The following is a 23250-nucleotide window of genomic DNA, read 5'->3' on the forward strand; positions in this document are numbered from 1 at the left end:
TATTTGTCTTTCACCACCTGGCTTATTTCACTCAGCATAATGCTTTCCAGTTGCATCCATGCTGTTGCAAAGGGTAGGAGCTCCTTCTTTCTTTCTGCTGCAAAAAATTCCATTATGTAAATGTACCATAGTTTTTTGATCCATTCATTTACTGATGGACATCTAGGTTGCTTCCAACATTTGGCTATTATAAATTGCACTGCTATGAACATTGGGGTGCATAGGTTCTTTTGGATTGGTGTTTCAGGGTTCTTAAGATATAATCCTAGCAGTGGAATTGCTGGGTCAAAAGGCAGGTCCATTTTTAGTTTTCTGAGAAAATTCCATACTGTTTTCCATAGTGGTTGCACCAGTCTGCAGTCCCACCAACAGTGTACTAGGGTTCCCTTTTCTCCACAACCTCTCCAGCACTTGTTGTTTGTTGCTTTGTTTATGGTGGCCATGCTGACTGGTGTGAAGTGGTGTCTCATTGTGGTTTTAATTTGCATCTCTTTGATAGCTAGCGATATTGAATATCTTTTCCTGTGTCTCTGAAACCTCTGTATATCCTCCTTGGAGAAGTGTCTGTTCAAGTCCTTTGCCCATTTTTTAATTGGGTTGTTTGTCTTCTTAGAGGGGAGTTGTGTAAGTTCTTTATATATTTTGGAGATTAAATCCTTGTCTGAATAATATAATCACTTCTTCCCCAAACACAAATGACTACCAATCTGATTTCTGTTGCTGAAGATTGATTGGCATTTCCTAGAATGTTGTATAAACAGAATCATACAGTAGGTATGATTAGGCTTCTTTCACTTGGCATAATTATTTTGAGATCCATCCATGTGATTACTTGTATCCATAATTGTTTAAGTGGACGTACAGTTATATAACTCCCCTGGTGAGTCTCTCTCACTACTTGGCTATTACAGATCCAGCTGCTCTAACTATTTGTGCCCATCTTTGCGTGACTATGTTTTCATTCTTCGTGCATAAATATGTAGGAGTGAAGTGTCTGGATTCTATGGCATATATGTGTTTACCATGTCAAGGAACACATGCACATTTTTAATCTAATTTTCCTTATATGTTTGCCCACTTGTGTTGATTCCACTGATGGGAACAGGTCTGTGTAGAAACAGCAAGGCACACTTGCTGTGAGCCAGGTTCCCAGCCACTCGCATCTGATCACATCTTCAACAAGGACTATTCACTTACTTCTACAAATTGGCCTTTTAGTTTTGAGACTTAAAAATCCCTTTATAGAGAGAACATAATTCTTGCTTAGGGTTTGCCCAAATATTTGTTTTGTGTCATTCTAGTGTTCTATTTTATATATAAGCTGCCAACTTAAGCTACTTTATTTTGCTAGTGTAGGCAAATTTTATGTCTCATAAAGCAAACTTCAATCCAGCAACCTTGAGTAATATATGCAAAAGTCTAATATAGATCTGAATTACCGTCTTACAGTGCAACATCTCCTCAGCAATATGGAACTTCTTTTTTTTTTTTTTAGTTCATTAAAATAGGAGTGTCAGGTTTGGACATCCTGTTTAGCTTTACATAATATCTGTGACTGGAACACAGCAGGCGTATTTTTTTTTCCTTTATTATTGTGCCTGAGATTACTTTGCAAATCTAGACAGATGAATTTGGTTAGGGCCATTGATACACCTGACTACCTAACGATTTATGGAAGGAAAAGATTTCCTGCAGGTTAAAAATAATCCCTACTGGGAAATCAAAACACAACTTTCCTTTCCCTTAAAATCTTTGTTAAAGAACACTTTTATAAAATCACTTTCCAGGACACTGAAAATGTTATACATGAAATAATGAAGCAACTGCTTTTACAGATCTGCAGAGTTACAAAGGAGACCAAGCAACCTGGTGAATGAGCATGGGGCTGAGTAAGGGGAATTTCTCCATTTCTGCTCTCACAGTCTTCTTCAGTGTTTGCTCTGATAATGGAGATGTACACTGCAATTTTCCCCTCCGCTTTGTAATCTCTGGTCTGTCTACATCAGCTTAAATATCATGCCACACTGATAGACCTATTGCAATGTGACAAGGCCAGCTTTGCTCCCTGCAGTAAGTTGTGCAATTTTGCTCTTTCTTTACTGCTGACATGTCCTTGTAATGGTGCATTCATCCTTAAGCAGATTTTTGTAGTACTTATTACTTGTTCTCCCCATGATAAAAGTCATAAATATATATTGTAAAAACTTAGAAACAAATAAATTAAAAGAAGACAAGATATAATATTCTACAGCTCTCTTTTTCATATACATATGCAACATGTTTTCTATAATTAGAATATGTGTATATATATGTATGTGTTCAGTTAAAAGTGTATTAAGTACACTTTTTTCATTAGAAAATCTCTGAAACTCTTATTTTAATATCTATAAAATAGCTTTTCTAAAAAATTAATATATTTAATATTAGGTCACCCTCTTTAGCTGTCTATTCTAAGAATAAGAACACAAATTCACATAAAGTTTATTTGGCACAGACTTTAGTAAGGAAGGTGAGACTTCTGCACTCAAGCGGAGCAGAGTTTGTCTGACACCTACAGTGGCAGTGTTTGTGCCCACAGGTGGAAGGTCAGGGTACGGTTTTAGTCATGTTGCCACCACTACTGCTTCTGTTACTACTGTTACTGCTGCCACTACCATCATCATCCCACCTCTAATACTACTGCTACTGTTATTTATTATTATTATCACATTGTCTCCAGCAACAGTACACCTCTCACTCATAGAGCAATGACAATAATTGACCTGCCACAATTCTCAGTGGTGTCATCAATTACGTCACTGCCTATGAAGGGCCCTCACATTGTTCTAAGTATTCCCTGACAAAACAAGTGCCAAGAGTTCTTTCTCACCCCTTGAGAGGTTAACAATCCAAGTGGGACTTGTGATCTAGGATTGTGTTGAACATTTCAAAAGAAGGGTGTCCTGCTAATCCCAAGGTGTTTTTTTTTAAACAAATATTATCTTTCCTCATACATTGTATCCAAACCTGCAATAGATTTATACAATGAATGGGGAATTAAAGGGTATCTCATAAGTCATTTAGTTCAGTCCTTTCATTTACTTCTGAAGAAGCTGAGCTCTGAATAGGCGAAGTACTTGCTTGAGGTCACAAGCTGTTTTTTTAATTATATGTTTTTCATTACCATTTACCCCCCTTAAACTCCACTCCCCCTGCAATCACCACACTGTTGTCTGTGTCTATGAGTCCTTTTTCCTTTTTGCTCAATCTCTCTACCCCCAAACCTCCCCGCACCATAGTTGCCATCCTGCTCTCCATCTATGATTCTGTCTCTGTTTTGCTTGTTAGTTTAGGTTGTTCATTAGATTCCACATATGAGTGAAATCATATGGTATTTGTCTTTATACGATTGGCTTATTTCACATGGTATAATGTTCTCCAGGTCCATCCATGCTGTCGCAAAGGGTAACATTTTCTTCTTTTTTATGACTGAGTAGTATTCCATTGTATAAATGTTCCATAGTTGTTATATCCACTCGTCTACTGTTGGACACTTGGGCTGCTTCCATAGCTTGGCAATTACAGATAATTCTGCACTGGACATAGGGGTGATTATATTCTTTCAAATTAGTGTTTCAGGTTTCTTCAGATAAATTCCCAGAAGTGGGAATTGCTGGGTCACAGGGCTTCTATTTTTAATTTTTTTGAGGAATCCCTTTATGGCTTTCCACAGTGGCTCCACCAGTTTGCATTCCCACCAACAGTGCAAAAGAGTTTCCCTTTCTCCACATCCTAGCCAGCACTTTTTTATTGATATATTGATGGTGGCCATTCTGGTCAGTATGAGGTGACTCATACAATGGACTAAAGATAGTTTAGTCAATACATGTGTTTTGGGAAATTGGACAGATACATGCAGAAAAATAAAACTAGGGCACCTTCTTATACCACACACAAGAATAAATTCAAACTGGATTAAAAAATTAAATGTTAGACCTGAAACCATAACATTACTGGAAGAAAACATAGGCAGTAAAATCTCAGACATTGCTTGTAGCAATATTTTTTTCTGATATATCTCCTCAGGCAAGGGAAACAAAAGAAAAATAAACAAATAGAACTACATCAAGCTAAAAAGTTTTTGCATGACAAAAGAAACTATTAACAAAATAAAGACAACCCACTGAATGGAAGAACATATTCACTGATACATCTAAGAGGGGGTTAATGTCCAAAATTTATAAAGAACTTATAAAACTCAACACCAAAAAAACCTACAATCCAATTTAAAAATTGGCAAAGGACCTAAATAGACACTTCTCCAAAGAGGACATACTGGTGGCCAATAGACATATGAAAAGATGCTCAATGTCACTAATCATGAGAGAAATGCAAATTAAAACCACAATGAGATCACAATCTATTAAGGGCAGCATTTTTGACCTAGTATCCAGTCAAACAACCTTTATATTATGTTCTGCCACTGTTCTTGCCTTAATAAAGAACTTTTGCAACTTATTTACCTTAGGTTTTCTGCTTATAATTTGGAAATAGGATATAAACTCACAGCTCTGTCCAAAACACATTTAATAGTTTTGCTGATTAGTATAGCCTAATTCATATAGAACTTCAAAAAGAAAAGCAGTAACTTGGGAGCATTTCTTTTTGCAGATCCATTGGCATACTTTTGCTTGTTCTAAAGGGCCAAAACTGAAACCACCTCAAGCCTAGTATAACTTAAAGTCAGGGTGCAGTCTGTGAAATAAGCAAGATGTCTTTTAGTTTGGTTTTCAAAGACAATGTATCCTTCAAGGTAGGTGGTCCCATGTTTCCTGAGGTCCAGAAATTATATCTGGAATGGGAAAGAGGAGATTAATGACCAATCCGGTGTTGTGTTTGCTGATCAAAGCTCCAGAATACCTGACCTGCCTTGCTCTGTGGCTGTATTCACGCTGTTTGAAGCTCACTTTCAAGACTTTGAGCTTTAATTGCCTAACTCCCACATTTAGCGTGCACTTGTGACTACTGCGCCACACTGTTCAGAAATGAGCACTGGGTCCCCCCCTGCACTAACCCTCTATTAGCTGTGTGATGTTGGACAGGTTCTATAAAGCTCAGTTTCCTCAGCTATGGAATTAAAATGATGACAATTTACCTCTTTAGGTTTATTGTTAGCATTGAATAAGAAAACAAATGTGGAATGATCTGACAGAATTGTTCATGAATTCTATTAAGGCATCAATTTAAAATGATTACCTCACTTTTCTGTTTAAAAAAAAGTGTCAAGATCCTGATTTGGGTCTGGATATTTATACTAGTTGAGCTTTCCAAAAATATGCTTTCATCCAAATCCTATTCTTCATAGTTTCATTGATCTTTCATATCTTTATTTAAACCTCAAGCTGGAATAGTTTCTATAACAGTTTTCATGAATTAGACATGCCATCCTGGGAATCAGAGCTAGATCACCAAGTCATTAGTGGTGAATAAGTGCAGTGATATCGAAAGGCCACTTTCATTTGTGACCCTCTTGCTGATTTGCTGTGTGCTTTTCTAAAGCCATCGGCCTCCATCGGTGCCTTAGGAGCAGAGGCATGTTGGCCCACAACCCTTCTGATAGAGGGACTGTGGCCAAAATATGATCTCTCCTATGTGATTCTATCATTGCTTCAGTCTTTGGAAAGGCCTTATATAAACTTAAGTGATTATAATGATCACCCTTATGATAAACAACATCATAATCCAGACTCAACCATAGGGCATCAAATGATTGGCTATTTGATGGCTGTCCGCCTGGGTAGGTTTTGAAGCAGCAAACTTATAGAAACTTATTTTATAAAAAAATACATGAATTGCTAAGAATCAGGGTTGCATCTCCTGTGACAATTATGTCCTACAGGCTCAGGATTTGTCTGCCCAGGTTGTCCTCTTTGACTCCATGTTTTATCACATCCTTTTGTACATAATAGATACATTCTTTTCTTTTACTTGAGGGTATATATATATATTTTACATTCTGCAACTTAACTCTGTCAAACTATATTTCAATTGCTGTAGCTTGTAAGGGTTATAATACTCACCCAGGCACCTCAGTTTCATCATATGGAATAATTCATATGGTGTTATAGTCTCACACACTAGAAGAGAAGAAAGAAATAGCTTGTGAAACGTACAATGATAAAGGTACCTAGAGGGAGTTTTGAATTTTTTTGAAAGATTATTAAAAAAATCTATCAATATCTATTGTTGAAAATAGGGGCATATGTCATTATTTGCAGTTTTATTCATTTTCTTTTCTGTTTCCTTTCTTGTAGTCATAGTCATTCACTAAACACTACCTTTATTGAACACCTAATATCTGCTGGGCAATGAGTCAGTCACTCAAGTTACAAACCTGTGAATAATACTAGAAGCTTTCTCACTCCTTGTGAGAAGGAGAAGATACATTTATTGGGAAATTAATCATATTTCTAATTAATATGATAGATTTCTAATTAATATGACTAATATGATAGGAATAAGTTATGTTTCAATCAGCTGAACTCCACATTTTTACCAGCTTTTCCCTAATATTGAGATTTCCTAGTACTAAGAACCTATCATCCAAATTAATATTATGTCAAAACATCAGCTCACAAAACCCTAAAACTCAAAGGACTTGAAGAAATGATCAAATCTTACTGAATGCTGATCTCCCTTTTAAATAGAAAAAAATAGATTTACCTAAACATAAAATTAATTGGTGGCAAAGTTAGAATGAAAACCCAAGTATTCTAACTTGCACTAATGTACTCTCTAACACAAATGTAACAACTTTCAGCCAATATAAGGAATACCTTCTCAGTTTACCTTGGGGTACTTCATGTTTATTCCCATCTTCTGCCTGACATTTTTTTTTAATTTTCTTTTTAAAGATTTTATTTATTTATTTTTAGAGAGGGAAGGGAGGGAGATAGAGAGAGAGAGAGAGATATCAATGTGCGGTTGCTGGGGGCTGTGGCCTGCAACCCAGGCATGTACCCTGGCTGGGAATTGAACCTGCGACACTTTGGTTCGCAGCCCGTGCTCAATCCACTGAGCTATGCCAGCCAGGGCTGCTGCCTGAAATTTTTAAGGAAATGTCTCTCTCTCACCATTCAATCTCAGCCTCAAACCTTCTAACTCTGAGAATGTCTTTTATTTCTATCTTATAGCCTTATCTTTTATCTCTCTTGAGGGAAAGAATTGTTTTATTTGTGTGAAGATGTCCAGTATCTACAATAATAGCCTGTTTATATACATAAAAAGACACTCAAATATGAAAGTCGAGATGACTTCACTTGATTTTTCTAGCATCTTTATTATTGATCAAGCAAACTTGAACTATCACTGCACATCTCTACATAATAATTTCTTTATGGCAAGTAAATTATTTTTTAAAAACAGAATGAAAACAGCTTAATAAATGCTGGTGTTCATGCTGCAACCAAGTTTGCAATTTTATGTTCATAAATCTTTTGGTATTATCTTCCAATGTTTGGCTAAGACTAAAATGATTAAAGAGTGCCCTCTTCTGTTGAGTAACCATAATGGTATTATATGGAGTATGAATTTCTGTGCATGAATTCAGATGTACAAGAAAAAATTACTCTATTTTTATGTTTCCTAAGGCAACTAAGTTTTATCTTTGTTCATAGAAATTCAAACGTAGTTCCTGGGCCTCCTCCTTTCCTGCGCCACCTGTGTTGTGACCTGTGAGCCATGGTTCTAGAGCAGTAGTCCTCAAAGAGGGTGTTTCTGTTCCTCCCCAACATTTGGAAATGTCTAGAGATATTTTTGATGGGCACATCTTGGGATGATTCTACTACACGTGGTGGGTAGAGGCTAGGGGGCATGCTAAACCTTCCAAAATATTAGAGACAGCCTCTTTCAACCAGAATGATTCAGAGCAAGTTTTCAACAGTGCCAAGGCTGAGAAGCATCTACACTGAGACAATATTCAGGCACCTGGGAGAACCACCAGTCATTTGTCATTTTCTTACACTGGCTGTCAATGAGAAGCTCACTGCGCTAGCACATGTAGCTCTTTGGGGTTTACTACTTGCTGTTTCAATGAAAAATTTGTGGCATAGGACCCCAGTGAGACTTGAAACTGGTTGGGTTTGGTAGATGGCATTTTCTCTGAGTTTTTTTTATATCCACACTGCATTGCTAATGGAATATACACATGCCTTCCTTCTCTTCCAAGCCTACGAATTTTGAGCTTGTGAAAATCTCTGCTCAGAATCTATTGTCTCTAATTTTCATAGGCTTTATATTGCATTAACCAACAAAAAGTCTGTTTAGTTTTTTCTGTAAAATGAAAGACATTTTTCATTTTCACCAATAACTTTATTGATTTGGGTATTTTGAGTGTGTCGGCTATCTCTTGCTGTTGGCTTCTAGTGGATAGAGGCCAAGGGTGCTGCCAAATATCTCCCAATGCATGAGACATCCCCACAGCAAACAATTATTTGGCCAAAATGTCAATAGTAGCAAGACAGTTTTCAAACTACTTTTGATGTGTTCAGTCAGTCATAGTACCTTCTCCATACACAGTACAAATCTTTTTTGTGTGTGTTAAAGCTGCATTTTTACTTTTCTTGAAATAATAAAGCATAATATGCCAGAAATGTTTCATATTATCTTTCATTTCAATATTAAAATGGCTGCACAAAAATTCACTGATTTTGATTTTTTTAATGCACACTGATATGACAGCTGTCACAATATGACTATCAAAATTGTTTCAAATGAAGTTGAAGACAACTAAGCACTAGTACACAGAAAAAAAACTAAATGAACTTTCTGGCCAATTCAATAAAAGGTCCAGGAATCTTTACCTTAAACTTTCACATAGTCAAGGAATGATTAAATCAACACGTACTGAAGGCAGAAGGCAAAGGATTAAACATTACCCCACAGCTCAAAAGTGTTTTTATGACCTTCTTGTGATTTATTGGTCATAAAATAATTGATTTCACTCTCCAGTTAGGAATTTTATTGAGGACATAGTATATGCTGTCTCAGGTGCTCAAAGTGATAAACAAGACAGATAACAACCCTATTTCTCTGGAAGTTATGTTCTAATGGAGCAAGACCAAAACATATCTTCTTTCAAATAAAAGGAAAAGAAAAATGTATAATTTGGATTGTAATCATGATAAGAGACCCAAAAGAAAACATATGAAGGGACAAAATAGGATGAAGTGGGAGGAGAGGGTTACCTTTAGATAGACTGGCCAGGGAAGACTGGATAGGGCTAAGCTTCTGTGGGGAGAAGGATCCAGCCTATGAAAGCTGTAGGAAGAGCATGCATTACAGGAGAACAGTAGATACAAAGAGCCAAAGAACTTGATGTAGAAAGAACAGGGCATGTTTAAGGAGTAGAAAAGAGGCAAATGCATCAGGAATGTTGCTGGTTTCTAAGCATTCAGAATGATAGAGTTCCAGTTTCTTGGGCAGAGGTGTGTGAACTCAATGGGGGCATTTCTTAATTTTCTATTATTTTAAGTAGTAGTATTGATATAACTATCCCTATTTTTTAAAGTATTTTAATTTTGGCTCTCTACTTTGACATTTTAAAATCATCCTCTGTTATCATCTCAGCTAGGATGATCTCACTGAACATATGATACCAGCTTCCTGCTTCAGAAGACTGTCCATATAGTGTCCTTTCTAACAGCTTCTCTGAGTGTTAGACATCTGTGACATTGCTATGGTGGTTATTTGATTCAGTAAAGCCAGTGACAGATAGTCAGAGAAGTATAATTTAAGATTAAATCACGTGTATGATTTAAAATTCAACCTTAATTCTGAGAGGAAAACACCAATTCTGAGAGAAATTTTAGGATAGTGTCCTAAAATTTCTTTCCTTCCCTTCCTTCTTCCCTTCTTTCCTTCCTCCCTTCCTTTCCTTTCCCTTCCTTCCCCTTCCCTTTCCTTCCTTCCCTTCCTTTCCTTTCCTTTTCACCATGTAGTGATCACTGCTTTTTTTTCAGCTTTCAGTATTAAGCATTTATAAAGTCCGTGCAAGTGAATTTGTAGTTGAAATGATATCACTTACCTGTCTCACTAGGGATTCTAAAGGATTTAATTCTATAGAAAACATCGAGCTCCTTGACACGGAAAAAGACAATTAACAATGCAGTAATTTCTATCTCATATATATATAATATATAATATGTAATATATAATATATAATATGTAATATGTAATATATTAAAACTACCAATTTACTGTAACACTGAGGTTTAATGTTCACTACTGTTTATTGAAGTCCTAGTTTCTATAAAAAATTTCAGCCTAAATATTTTCAACTTCTATACTTGTTCTTGGCCTCTTTTGCATAAATAAACTGAGATCTTCTAAAAATTGTAATCATCAGGGTACATGCCTGGGTTGCAGGCCATGACCCCCAGCAATCGCACATTGATGTTTCTCTCTCTCTGTCTCCCTCCCTTCCTCTTCTAAAAACGAATAACTAAAATCTTTTAAAAATTATAATCATAAACAATATTGAAACATCAGTGTTTTCTAGTTACTGAGTAATTTTCCAGTCCATCCTATTATTTTATCCTCACATTAACACCCAAAATTGGGTAGTATTTCTGCCAGTTTACAGGTGAGGAAACTAAGCTTATTTCAAATCACTTTGAGCTGCCTAGGCTTCACAATAAGTAAAAGGTTTTTTTAAAAAATATTTTATTTATTTATTTTTTAGAGAGGGAAGGGAGGGAGATAGAGAGAGAGAGAGAAACATCAATGTGCGGTTGCTAGGGGTTGTGGCCTGCAACCCAGGAATGTACCCTGGCTGGGAATCGAACCTGGGACACTTTGGTTCCCAGCCCGAGCTCAATCCACTGAGCTACACCAGCCAGGGCTGACAATAAGTAAAAGTTAAAATAGCAAAATACAAAATAGTTTTCCTGAATTCTGGTACAAGGAATGAATGAGTAACTACTGAGTTTACTAACACTGTTTCCAGAAACAACTGGATACCTTTTTCTTGATCTTCTCTTGAGACAGCTCAGCTTAAAGGAGTTAATTTGCAACATTCCTGAGAATCTATGTTAGAGTGAATCTTTGCAGGGGCCAATTTAATAGATACCTTTACTCTAACATGTGATTAAATCAGATTAAGGAACATCTTTATTGGGGATTTAGGAGAACACAGTGCATGTGGAGTTTCACTAAATCCCGTTTAGCACAGTGACCTCATGCACCTCCAATCAGGCAAATGTAATAACTATGGGCAACTAGTAAGTACTATATCAATCCAGAATAATGAATTTGAGTTACAGTAAAGTTGTCCAAATTTCCACAAAACTTTCATCAAAAAATATAAAATGTTGTGATGGGATAGAAGACAGGAGAGTAAAGAAAGAGGAGAAAAATCAATAAACAGTAAGAAGCAAACTTTCTGAACCCCAGTTATATCTGTGGGCCAGGCTCTTACTTAAAGCATGTTGGTACAATTTAATGTCAGAACAAACTTCAGGACAAGGTTTTATTGTCCAAAATGTGTCACTAAGTAAACCAAAGTTTAAATGGTTAAACAAATTTTCAAAGCCCCATAATGACTAATCAAAGGACCAGAATTCAAATTCAAGTGTGCATTTCTCAACAATACAGGTAGGATCTTTCTACCACATGACCGACCCTGCCTCTAAGGGAGTCTCCTCTCCCTCAGAACAAAAATTGATTGGAAACACACACACATGCCCTCCACTCACATACCCCTTCCAGATATTTAACTTACTGAAGTCACCAGATGAGTAAAAACAAACTGTTTTTTAAATTTAATTTTTTAATTAGTTTACATTCAATATTATACTGTATTAGTTTCAGGGGTACAGCATAGGGGTTAAACAGTCATATACTCTACAAAGTGCCCCCTGATATTTCTAGTAAGTATGCAATTTAGGTAGCCCATCCTCCCTCCTCTTTTTAAAAAATATTTGCTCTTTCTATTATTATTTGTCTTTAGTCCTGAAGGAATTAATGTATCATTTAATACATAAGCAATGTATTCATATTCCTTTCTTAGTTTCTACTTAAACTACACTATTATACATTTGACTTTTTTTCAATGCTATCCAGCTGCTTGCCTTACAGAATGCAGAACGCTGCCAGCGAGTGTTTTGAACACTCCCCCACTGGTTTTGTTCACAAAAAGAAGAGGTCAGTTGTGGTGGCTCAGCAAGAAAACTGAGTGTTAAAGACAAAGAAAAGCACAGAAGTCTGTGGGCATAAACGGGAGGCTTTTCTCTTCCTGCAGTATCACCAACCAAAATGGTCCTTGTGACTTCTGACAGCAGCAGTGGTTCTTAGTTTCTGTTAAATAACTTTATGTTGGGGTCGAATAAAATGTTGCAATCAATGATGAAGTTATCTGTCACTACATCATAGAGTGTGACCCAAGTAATAAATATGAGACATTTATAAGGAACAGATCACAGTAGGGTCACCAGACAGCCTTTGGTTGTAAAACAGAACTCCAGAGAGAGAATTTGATCAAGTGAATTTATTCAGATGTCACAGGGGCTGGTGATGTGTCGAGGAGGGAAATTGCAAAGATCTTTTCTCAAGCATACTGTGGGATGGATGTACAGAAATGGATAATAATAAATAAGTGACTGTGTAGAAGTTCCCTAGTGGTGAACTCATGTTATTAGTACCTAAGAAGAGACAGTAAATTGCCCTATGATCTCAGCTACATTTAATTGCAACTACATTTGGTGGCAATAAAGAAGGACTGCATGTAGAGATCAATATGCATGTAACAATTACTCAGCATATTGGAAGCCTTGGTAAAAGAGGCATGTTAATATCCTATTATAGGAGTAAATTGAAATAAATGCAAAGATGTGGATGATGCTTAGGGCAAGTGTTAGAAAACAAAGAGTGTGCTAGTTAAAGATCCATGAGATGATAAAAAAATCTCAGAGCATTAGTGGTTATGAAGTCAGTAGTATTGCTCCACAGTGTGAATTGATCATTATGTTTCCATCTCTGGGACAGGAAAGCTCTTCTCTGCCCCGGAAATCAGCAAACACCCCATGTGCAGTGCAGGGTTTGAGGGAAGCCAGAGCTGGTCTAAGAAGGCAAGCGCTGCCTCTCTCCAAGTCTTTAGCAGTAGGGGGCATATAAAAGATCTTCCACTTTGCTTTTGTTTTTCATGAAATAAATGTTTATATTTTAGATTTCTTACCAGGCAGAGCTTTGTAGCAAAGGAATCACTGTTTAAAGTTGAGACCGTAAACTAGGACAAAAATTAAGTTAATTCTTATTAAGTACTTTTACTTGCTTTTGCAATAAGGACTGATATCTTTAAAGTATTGCCCCATTGAGACGAAGGGAATAAAAACCTTGAACTAGAATTAACATCAGAAAACACAGTTTACATTGGAAAACAGAAGATGGAAGAACAGCAAAGGTATTTCTAGTATTACTTAAAACAAGTATTAGAACAAGTATCTGTTGTTGCTGTTTTAAATTTTCTTTTGCTCACGTCTACCCGTCTTTTTGGGTACCACTGATCATTTTGCTTCATTCCTTCAAAAGCACGTACGTGCTAGGTGTGGTGACAGGACAGTAAGTAGGGCAGACCCAGCCCTTACCTCACAGAGTAGACAGTTCAACAGCTGGCTGCCTAATTGAACAACTGATGATACAGTAAAGTAAGGTTAGCACTATGATAGTGAAAGTAGGGGAATCAGGAAGGGCGTGGCAGAGGAGCTCACCCCAGTCCAGGGAGTTCCCAAGCAAGACACCTCTGAACAAAGAGGTGTTTAATCCGAAAGTGAAAAAAGGGAGTGGAAGGAAGTTAACTCTTGATAACAGGTACAGGAGTTCATATTAAATTATTTATTAAATTCTTAGAAAATTTCATTTCTCAATAATTTTAGTGCCATTTTGATATTATATGGCTTTAATGATAATTATTCCATTCGCCTATAAACACCTTGGTTTGTGATAATCACATACCGTCTAATGAAATTGCTACTCACTCAGAAAAAAAAATCCTTCTGATCAGTTTTGCCATCTTTTCCTTTCAAAATTTCTTAGAATATGAAAGTGACAAATGAACAAACAGGATAAACAACCCAAAACACACAGTCACAGACAACAGTATGGTGGTTACCAGAGAAGAAGGGGGGTGGGGTTACGATAGTAAAGGGTGAAGGGGGTCAAATATGGTGAAAAAGGTGGTTTGACTTTTGGTGGCAAACACACGATGCAATATACATGCTGTATTCCAGAACTGTACACTTGAAACCTATATAATTTTATTAACCAATGTCACCCCAATAAATGTAATTAAAAGTTTATTAGGATATAATTCATACACCATTAATTTCAACGTTTTAAAGTGTAAACTTCAGTGTTTTTGGTGTATTCATAGCATTGTGTGGCCACTACCACCATCTCATTCCTGAACATTGTCATCCTGAAGAGAAACCATGTACCCATTAGCAGTGGTGCTTACTCCTTCCTCACCTGCTCCTTCCTCTGAGAGCCACTAATCAAAGTCTTGTCTCTATAAATTTGCCTATTCTAGACATATCATGTAAAGGAAGTCATATAATATGTAGTCTTTTGTGATTGACTTCTTTCACTTAGCATAATATTCTTAAGTTTCACCCATGTTGTAGCATGTATCAGGACTTCATTCCTTTTTATGGCCCAAACATATCCTATCAGTTGAATTTACTACATTTTGTTCATCCATTTGTCAGTAGATATATGCTTGACTTGTTTCCACTTCTTGGCTAATATGATTGATACTGCTATGAACATTTGTTTACAAGTTTTTTGGGGACATATATTTTTATTTCTCTTGGATGTATGCCTAGGAGTGGAATTACAGGGTCATATTGGTCTCTATGCTTCCTTTCTGAGGTACTGCCATACTGTTTTCCAATTTGCATTCCCAACAGCAATGTTTTGCTTTGTTTTTATAGACCCCAGAGGAACTGGAGGATGTTTCAGACCTGGAGGAGGATCATGAGGTCCACAGTCATACCAGCATTCAGACCGAAGGGAAAACGGACCGGGTATGTCCCCTCCCTGGGGGGAAGGATGTGTATGTGTACTTTCCTGGTCAGTCCAGGCAGCTTCTCACAGGTGGGACCCCTGGACCTAGAGCTGGCTCTACAAAATCAAGGAGAAGGGCATCCGAAAGCGGGAGCAACAGCATGAGGGGAATGATTTCCCTCACCCTGAGAGCACACTGGAGGCAGTTTCTGATCAGGCAGGGAATCACCTCATAACACTCTTGATCTTTAGAGCAGTCATGGGAATATAGAAGTGAAATGCATATATTTGTTTAGAGTAGAAAAGAAAGACTAAGAAGTTGTAAATATAATCTGAAATTCTAGAGCAAAAAAAAAAAAAAGAAAACAACTTTTTAGGCAGCACTCCTCTACTTACCTCCTTTCTGCAATGTCCTTTTTCTCCCCTAACCTCAACACACCCTCCAGAGATATTAATCAATTTCTCAATGACTCTGAGATATGATACTTCACTTGACTTACACCCACTACTTGGGAATTTGTGAAAGTTTGGTTTCCTAGATTCTGACAGCTTGCAACTGCAGACCCAACCACAGTACCTTGGCCTGAAAGCCAGGCAGCAGAGCATATTAGCTAAGATTGCCAGGGGACCCTGGAGCCGGCCATTTCTTGCTGTGTTACTTGGGAAACTCACTCAGCCTTTCTCTACCTCAGTTCTCTAATTTGTAAAGTGAGGATAACTCTCTACAAGGACTATTGTGGGATTAAGTAAATCAACTAATAGAGCACTTAACACAGTGCCTAGCTCACAGTGAGTTCTCAATAACTGGTTATCATTACTTGTAGAAATTATAGCAACAGTATAATTATCACTATAACTATTATTTAATTAGTTTAATTCAATGCTTAAAATTTAGAGACAGATGGAAAAATATAAATTTAAGAAAGTTACATATTTTCAAATCTTCAGGTAACCTAGGACTGGTATATATGTCACAACACTTTTTTTTAATTAGAGGTGTTAATTTTTTGAGTTTTGATTTCTTAGTGATCATTTGAGTTATTTATCAGACCTCTAGAAAACAGTTCACATTGGGAATTATCTGGGGACACACGGCATCTGGAGATAGCTTTCTTCAAATCTAGTAGGCATCCTGGGTAAGAAATCAAACCTTACAGTGGAATTGAAAACAATTTTTGCTAATGGTGAACTTTGCTCCTGCTTTTAGTGAAGTGACTGAGTGACTCACGAAGGCTGCTGTTGAGCAACTAGAGGTGCCGGGTAATTATCAGAGCTTGCAAAGGAATGGACATGGGGAATTTTGTTAAAATAGCAACTTTTAGGACTGTAGGATTAGGACAAACCTGCTTTGATTCTCATTCAGGCTTATCACATGAAGGCAAAAGCCCTTGGTTAAGGCCCTTCAAACTTAGAAAGTTCAAATTTCTTCATCAGAAAAATGAGAAGAATAATATCACACCTTCTCACAGAGCTGCTGGTAACACCAAAAAAATAATAATGCAAATGAGAATGTTTCATAAATTTTAAAATTATATGCTAAAAAGATAAGTTTCTTATTACCACCATTTTTGTTTCTATTTATGTCCTTGGGTGGCATTGTAGGCCATAGATAGCTACCCGACCATTGTAGGATATGAAGTTGATGATCACTATGGTCCTGGATCTTAACAATCTTTCATAGAAGCCACAGTAGCTAACCTGATGAAAATCACTCTGAACCTTCTCTGGATCAGAGATCTGTGTTCCACTGAGCACAGTACCCCCATGATCCAGTTTATCTGCAATGACCCAGGGATACAGCCTCACAACTGCCTAGTGACAGGATAGATCCCTGACCATCAAATCTACTGAGAACAACATTGTATTCAGCCTGGCCACTCTCTGCTTTCCTTAGTCTCCCCTGCATAAATTCCACATAGCTTAGGTTTTATTCCCCTCCTGCCTTGAGGCTTCCTTACTACTGCTATGTTGAACCCCTCAGAAAGCTGCTCAGATCTTCTGACACATACACAACCTTGTGTGAGGCACTAATACCCCAGAAAGCAAACCTTGAATAATACTCTTCCATTCCTTGGATGGACCACTGTGAAGTTCACTTTCCACAGGTTCTGAAAAGTTTCCCAGGAAGATCACATTGCAATTCCTATCACATTGACAGTTGATAATACAATCTCTCATTAGCCTTCATTTCCTTATTCATTCTTTCCAAGCTTCCTGTTCTGTTTCCTAAGACCCAAACAAAACTACCTTTCATTCTTAGACTTTCCTTTTGGGGGAAAACATGAAAAGGTAGTCCCTTCACATATACTATTTACTTATTTCATTAATTCTGCTATATTGATATCATTTTCCTGGTTTTACTAAGAAGATCACTGAGGCTCAGATTTATATACCTTATCTACTAAGTAGATTATGTCTTCAGACCAAGAACCTTGGTGATTGATACATGTCAGTTTACTTAGGCTATAGAGTTAGTAGAATGACTCTTTTACTAAAAAGCAAACAAATAATCATTATTACAACAAATCTGATACATTATTGATGGAATGAAAGAGAACAGAATAAATGATGCTGAAGTGGTCTGAAAAAGGAAGGAGGGATATAAATTTAAATTTAAAGAGTTATTATTATATAGTATGAATAGTTTAACTCCAATAACATCCTCATCGAATATCTATGTTGTGAGTTAATTAAAACAGATTTCTTTCTTGGACCTGAAGTATATGTAATAGCTGACCAAGAAGGATAGCTCAAATCTGCCTCCCGTCCAAATCCCTTGACCATAGACAAGACCATGTTTAGACAGGTTCTATGCTCTCCCACCAGCATCTTGCATTGTCCCGTATCTCTTACAGTCACATCTCCATGCTTAGGATATATTTTTATGTTTAGTCTTGTAACCTTTTAAGACTTTGTGTTTATAATCTATTTAGCATTAATAAAGTTTGTGCTCTTTGATCTGAGTGTACTTATTGACATATTTGCCATGTATCATTAGTCTGAGAAGATACCATAAATATTTGAAGTGGGATCTGTTGAGAATTTTGTGAATACTTATGCCATGACCAATGAGGAACTCCTGGCCACTGTGCAAGACAAGTGTTTGGATTCTTTCTGTTTGCTGCTGTTACTAAGGAGTACATACCTCTTTGGTTCTTGTATTATGCCGGCTCTACTATATTGAACATACACTAAAAACAATTTTAGAAACTGTTTAGTAATGGAGTGACAGTTATTTATTGTCACTTTACTTTCTGCATTTCACTCCCAGTAGCTTGGGCTCAACATCATCTGTTACTGCTGTCATCAGTGGAAAATGCCACTGGGCATTGTAAAGGTCTATAACCAACAAGTAATGATTTAGAGTCCATGGTCAATGAGAGTGAAATAATAAAGGACCAATAGAAAATGCAATAGGAAGTGGCAACAGAACAGCAGTGGATATTAGTGACTCTCCTAATTATTAAACTTGAATACTCACTGGGCCAATACTGTGGTCATAGCCAGCGATCAGGCATTTCACAGGGAATGCAGTACAGGAGTGTGTGCTTGCTACAGGTCGAGAGAACATTCTTTGAAGAGCTCATTGTTTATTTTGTTCATGCACTTTGCAAGAAAAACATAAGATATATTTTTTCTTAAAACTTGAGTTTGAAAGAGACAATGAAAATATCTATGAAAATAACCAAAATATCAATGAAAATATCTGTGAAATATCTACGAAAATAAACATACTGATAAGTTTTTGTACGTTCTAAAAACTTCCCAAAATATTATACTAAAGACACACTAAATAATATTTTTCTGTCTAAACACTTTATAGTTTACAGAATACTTGTAAATCAGTGTCTTATTTAACTAAAGCCCTGGAGTTTGGTTATTTGTTTATTTATTTTTACTAATTAGTCTCAGAAAATGTCATTGGTTTGGGTCAGTCAGGCAGACTAGGACCATATTCTAGGTCTGTCGCACCAACCACACTTTCTCCAGTGCAGCACACGTGTGAACTTGGGTAGAATCTCAGCATCTCTTAGGATCTCATTTTGCAGTTCTTGCTGTAGTCAGTGTTACAGGTTCCATATTATAATTCCTCTACTAGAAAAAAGACTTGTAAAACTGAAGATCATAAACTTTAATATCGGATCTGTTTAAGCCTCACAAATTTCTAAATGCCCCAATACTGCAATCTTCCATCAATAGCAAAATCATTTTGTTGATTACCACTGAAAACTAAACAGTAGTGCCCAGACCCTGACAGTATCCCCGGTGGATCACTCGCCGTGATGAAGCAGAGTAACCGTTGAGTAGTCATCCAGAAGAGGACCTTGTAGGGCAGTAATCTGAGGCTTCCAAGTATACAACCCAGAAGGTAGAGGCCATTACTCCTCACTCAGTCTCTTGTCACATTGGCTTCTGTGATATTTTATTACAGGAGTATTTCTAACTTCTAGAAATTTTCCCTAAGCTATTGTAGTAACAGAGACTCAGGAAATTGCTAAAGTGTCAGCAGGTTAGCAGCTAAGAGTATGTTCCATAAGCCTTTCTGGGTACAATTATGGATTTAAAAATACTCTTTCAAAAAAATCCTTCCCTGAGGACATGATTATTGAGTTTAGACAGAGAGGAAGAGAGGGAGAGAGGGAGAGAAAGAGGGAGAGAAACATCGATCGTGCCCTGACTTGGGACTGAATGCTCAAACTAGGCATGTGCCCCTACCAGGAATTGAACCTGCACCTTTAAGTTTGCGGGTTGATGCTCCAACCAAGTGAGTCACACAAGCCAGGGATAAAAAGACTCTTAATAAGCCCTGGCTGGCATAGCTCAGTGGATTGAGCGCGGGCTGGGAACCAAAGTGTCCCAGGTTCGATTCCCAGCCAGGGTACATTCCTGGGTTGCAGGCCATAACCCCCAGCAACCGCACATTGATGTTTCTCTCTCTCTCTATCTTCCCTTCTTCCCTCTCTAAAAATAAATAAATAAAATCTTAAAAAAAAGACTCTTAATAAAATGGATTGAAAGAGAGTTTTGCAAATGAAATGGATGACCAAGTGACACATTGTTTCTAACATATAATATAGAGGTTAAGAATATGCCTTAGGGGCCTCATAGACCTTGGTTCAAATGTGGGTTCCACCAATTAGCATCCATACTGCCTCAGAAAAGTTACTTTATATTTTTAACTTTCAATTTTATCATTTGTAAAAATCTGATGAAAATTATAGTATCTATTATATGTATTTTTGAAGATTAAACTAGATATACGAAAAATTTAGTACTTGGCACATAAGAGATGCTCAGTACATTTTGATTTTTATGAACAAGAATTTCATGGTAAATGCAGACTTGTGTGTGTCAGTGCTGTACTTTGACTTCCTTTTGAGAGGCTCCTGGAACTTTGTAAACACAAATCTCTTAGTGTTCTGATATGAGGTTACTTCCATTGCCTGGTTTTATTGGTGTTAAACATTTTTGACATCCTCTCGACATCTATTAGCAAAAGTCTTTTAAAGTTGTTTTTCTCCAGGAGAGGGACTTATTAGGGACTACTTTAAGGGGTTAAAAGGAAGATGGTGTTACTGTGATTCTTAATGCTCCCGGTGCTTTTATGTGTCTCCATAGTCACATTAATGTAGAAATGAAATAGTGACCATGAAAAGCAACTCTTAATAGTGAAATGAAACAGAAGATTCAAACCAATAATTGTTGTTTTTACTTTTTTTATTATTGAAATCCTGGCCCTGCACTGAGAGGGATTTTTTTTTTCTTTGTGGAATGTTGGTAGCTTGGTGATACATTAGTTTCTGTCTTAGAGTCCTGTTACCTTCCTCAAGTTATATAGGGATTCCTTTCCTAGTTTGATGATACATGATCATAAAAAAGGGAAAAACAAGTTGTTCTGATATTTATAGGACCCATGTTGAAGACAGTTTTGCAAGCAGTCGTTCAAAATCACTCTTTCCATCCCTAACCCGGTCCATGAAGAATATATATTCTAGTAAGTCTTTCATCTGCCTACATGGCCTGAAAGCTAATAAAGCCTAAAAACTAAATCAAGGATTTTGTTCCCATCTCTCACAAGTTAAACTTTGCTCACATTGTCTCGCAGATAAGAAGGGAAGAAAGGCACTCATTCGGTACTGCATACGGCCGGATTTTTATTAGAAGGTATGTGAAGCTGTGGTCTCTCACTGCTGAAATTCAGTTAAATAAATCATAACATCAAAAATAAAACATTTAAAAGTTTATAATTTTAACTAGTAATATCATAGTTCAGCATAGAAATGTTATATAATCTTTTAAATGATCCATTATTCATATTTTTAATAATCCAAAATTAAAGAAATTGTAACATGCAGTCTTTATTTGTGTGATGACTAAGATTTGTCACATCTTTAATATTCTATTCACTTAAGTTTGTAAACTTGCTCTGCTTTAAAGAATATCTTTGAGGCAACTGGATCTATGTAAGCTCTATAAATAGGAGTAAATTATGACAGAAATAAGAACAGTTGCCTAGGTTACTGAACACAACCTCAAAATGTCCACAAATGAATTGGAGAATATCAAGTCTTTAAATACTGGAGATGATTCTTCATGATAAAAAAAATGCACAAGTCATGAGCCTACTAACTTCATATTGCTGATGGGGAAGCTTTCTTATTACTGCTTTTCAATATGCAGTTAGCTAAATATTCTCTATCCTGACAATAGAAAACGTGTCATGGGAGGGTGCTTTATTTTAAAAACTGGATGCATTTTAATAGGCCCTAATTGTTTTCAGATTACACTCTCAAATTTTGCTAAATTACCCTGCAGCATATATACAAACATGACCTCATTACCTTCTTTATGATATAATTAAGTTTAGGTTACTGTGGAAAACACAGCTGGGGTAAACCTAGACAAAAATATATTACCCAGTGCCTATATACTAGTCAGTGCATTCTCTAAGCATTGGTGTCTATAATTGCAGTTGTGTGTTTGACAATAGCTCTGCTCTCCTACCTTTCTAAATATTTATTCTCAGTACATCATGGTTTCCTCTTTCTCAATCCACTTCTGAAGCATTAGGATTCACTAGAGTTATGATGTAAGCCTCATTGTTCTCTAATTCTTCCCACTCTTTTTGTACATTCTCACACAGTCCCACCAAGACTTCAAGTATCACACAGGAAGGCCCTGTCGCCTGAGCTCTGGCTACATACTAGTACGCCTGTAAGTCCGTTCTCCTCAGATGACTCACAGACACCTGTGGCATGCACTGTTTCAAGCCCGCATGCAGCACCTTATGCCGTAAATATTTCTTCTGGACTTCTATACATTCATTGAACAAGTTCTTGAGAAATGTGATTATGTCTGAACCCTTCTCACAGCTAATTAGACACGTTCTGTTTTACTGTTCTGGACAGTAAATATTTTCTGAACTTGTCTATTGTTTTGCCACCTCCACTATCAATACCTTCAAAGAAAAAAAATTCCTGGACAAAGTTCAATATAGAGGGAAGACTTTTTTCAAGGGCATTAATAATTAATAATAATAATTAACTAATTACTAATAGTCAAAAGATACCAGATCTCAATCTGAGTTTAATTTTGCAGAAAAAAAAAGGCTACAAAGATTTTTCAGAGATAAGGCGAGAGGAATGGCAGGTCATCTGTGTTTGCTAATTCACTTTACCCAAAGGAAAAGTGAATTTTCTCTGTGTTTATATGACAAGAGGTAGTTTTACAACTTGGAGCTAGGTGCCCTCAAAAATTATACTCCTGCTCTCCCACAGTGACTGGGAGATAGGGTCTGCATCTTCGATAATTGCATCTCAAAGGGATGGCCCCCTGGTCCTTGAGAAAGATAAGGACTTTACAACTCCCTGGGTTGTAAAATTGATGAGAAGCATTTAAACATACTTACATTTCAAATAGGCAAAAAAATATTTATAATTATAAATTATGTAAAGTACATGCTTTTAGGAAAGGGAGGTCAGGGGCCTAGTGGCAGGAAGAAGCCTGTCTAAAGTTTAGTCAAGCTAATGGGAGATGGAGAGGCTTAAATACACGGACCAAGCATATGTGATGATGGGTGAGTCAACTGGACATGCTGAAGAAGTAGATATCGTGTCAAAGAGGGAAAGGAATCAAGGAAAGCTCAAGGTTTTTGGCTTGAGAACTGGGAATGTGGACTTCCTATTTATATAGGGACTAGCACAAATAATGCCC

At 36.8% G+C, this 23250-nt stretch overlaps 1 protein-coding gene across 2 annotated transcripts in view; it reads left to right on the plus strand.

Annotated features, from left to right (window-relative positions):
- Window positions 1-23250, plus strand: part of CTNNA3 (catenin alpha 3) — a 1497017-nt gene that overhangs the window by 1338795 nt on the left and 134972 nt on the right. For both annotated transcript variants that reach the window (XM_028513307.2, XM_036026898.1), the window contains exon 14: window positions 14964-15056. In XM_028513307.2, coding sequence (XP_028369108.1) covers window positions 14964-15056 — 93 coding nt within the window. The remainder of the gene's footprint in view (window positions 1-14963; window positions 15057-23250) is intronic.

The sequence above is a fragment of the Phyllostomus discolor genome, chromosome 5, assembly GCF_004126475.2.
Source record: "Phyllostomus discolor isolate MPI-MPIP mPhyDis1 chromosome 5, mPhyDis1.pri.v3, whole genome shotgun sequence".
Classification (NCBI taxonomy): domain Eukaryota; kingdom Metazoa; phylum Chordata; class Mammalia; order Chiroptera; family Phyllostomidae; genus Phyllostomus; species Phyllostomus discolor.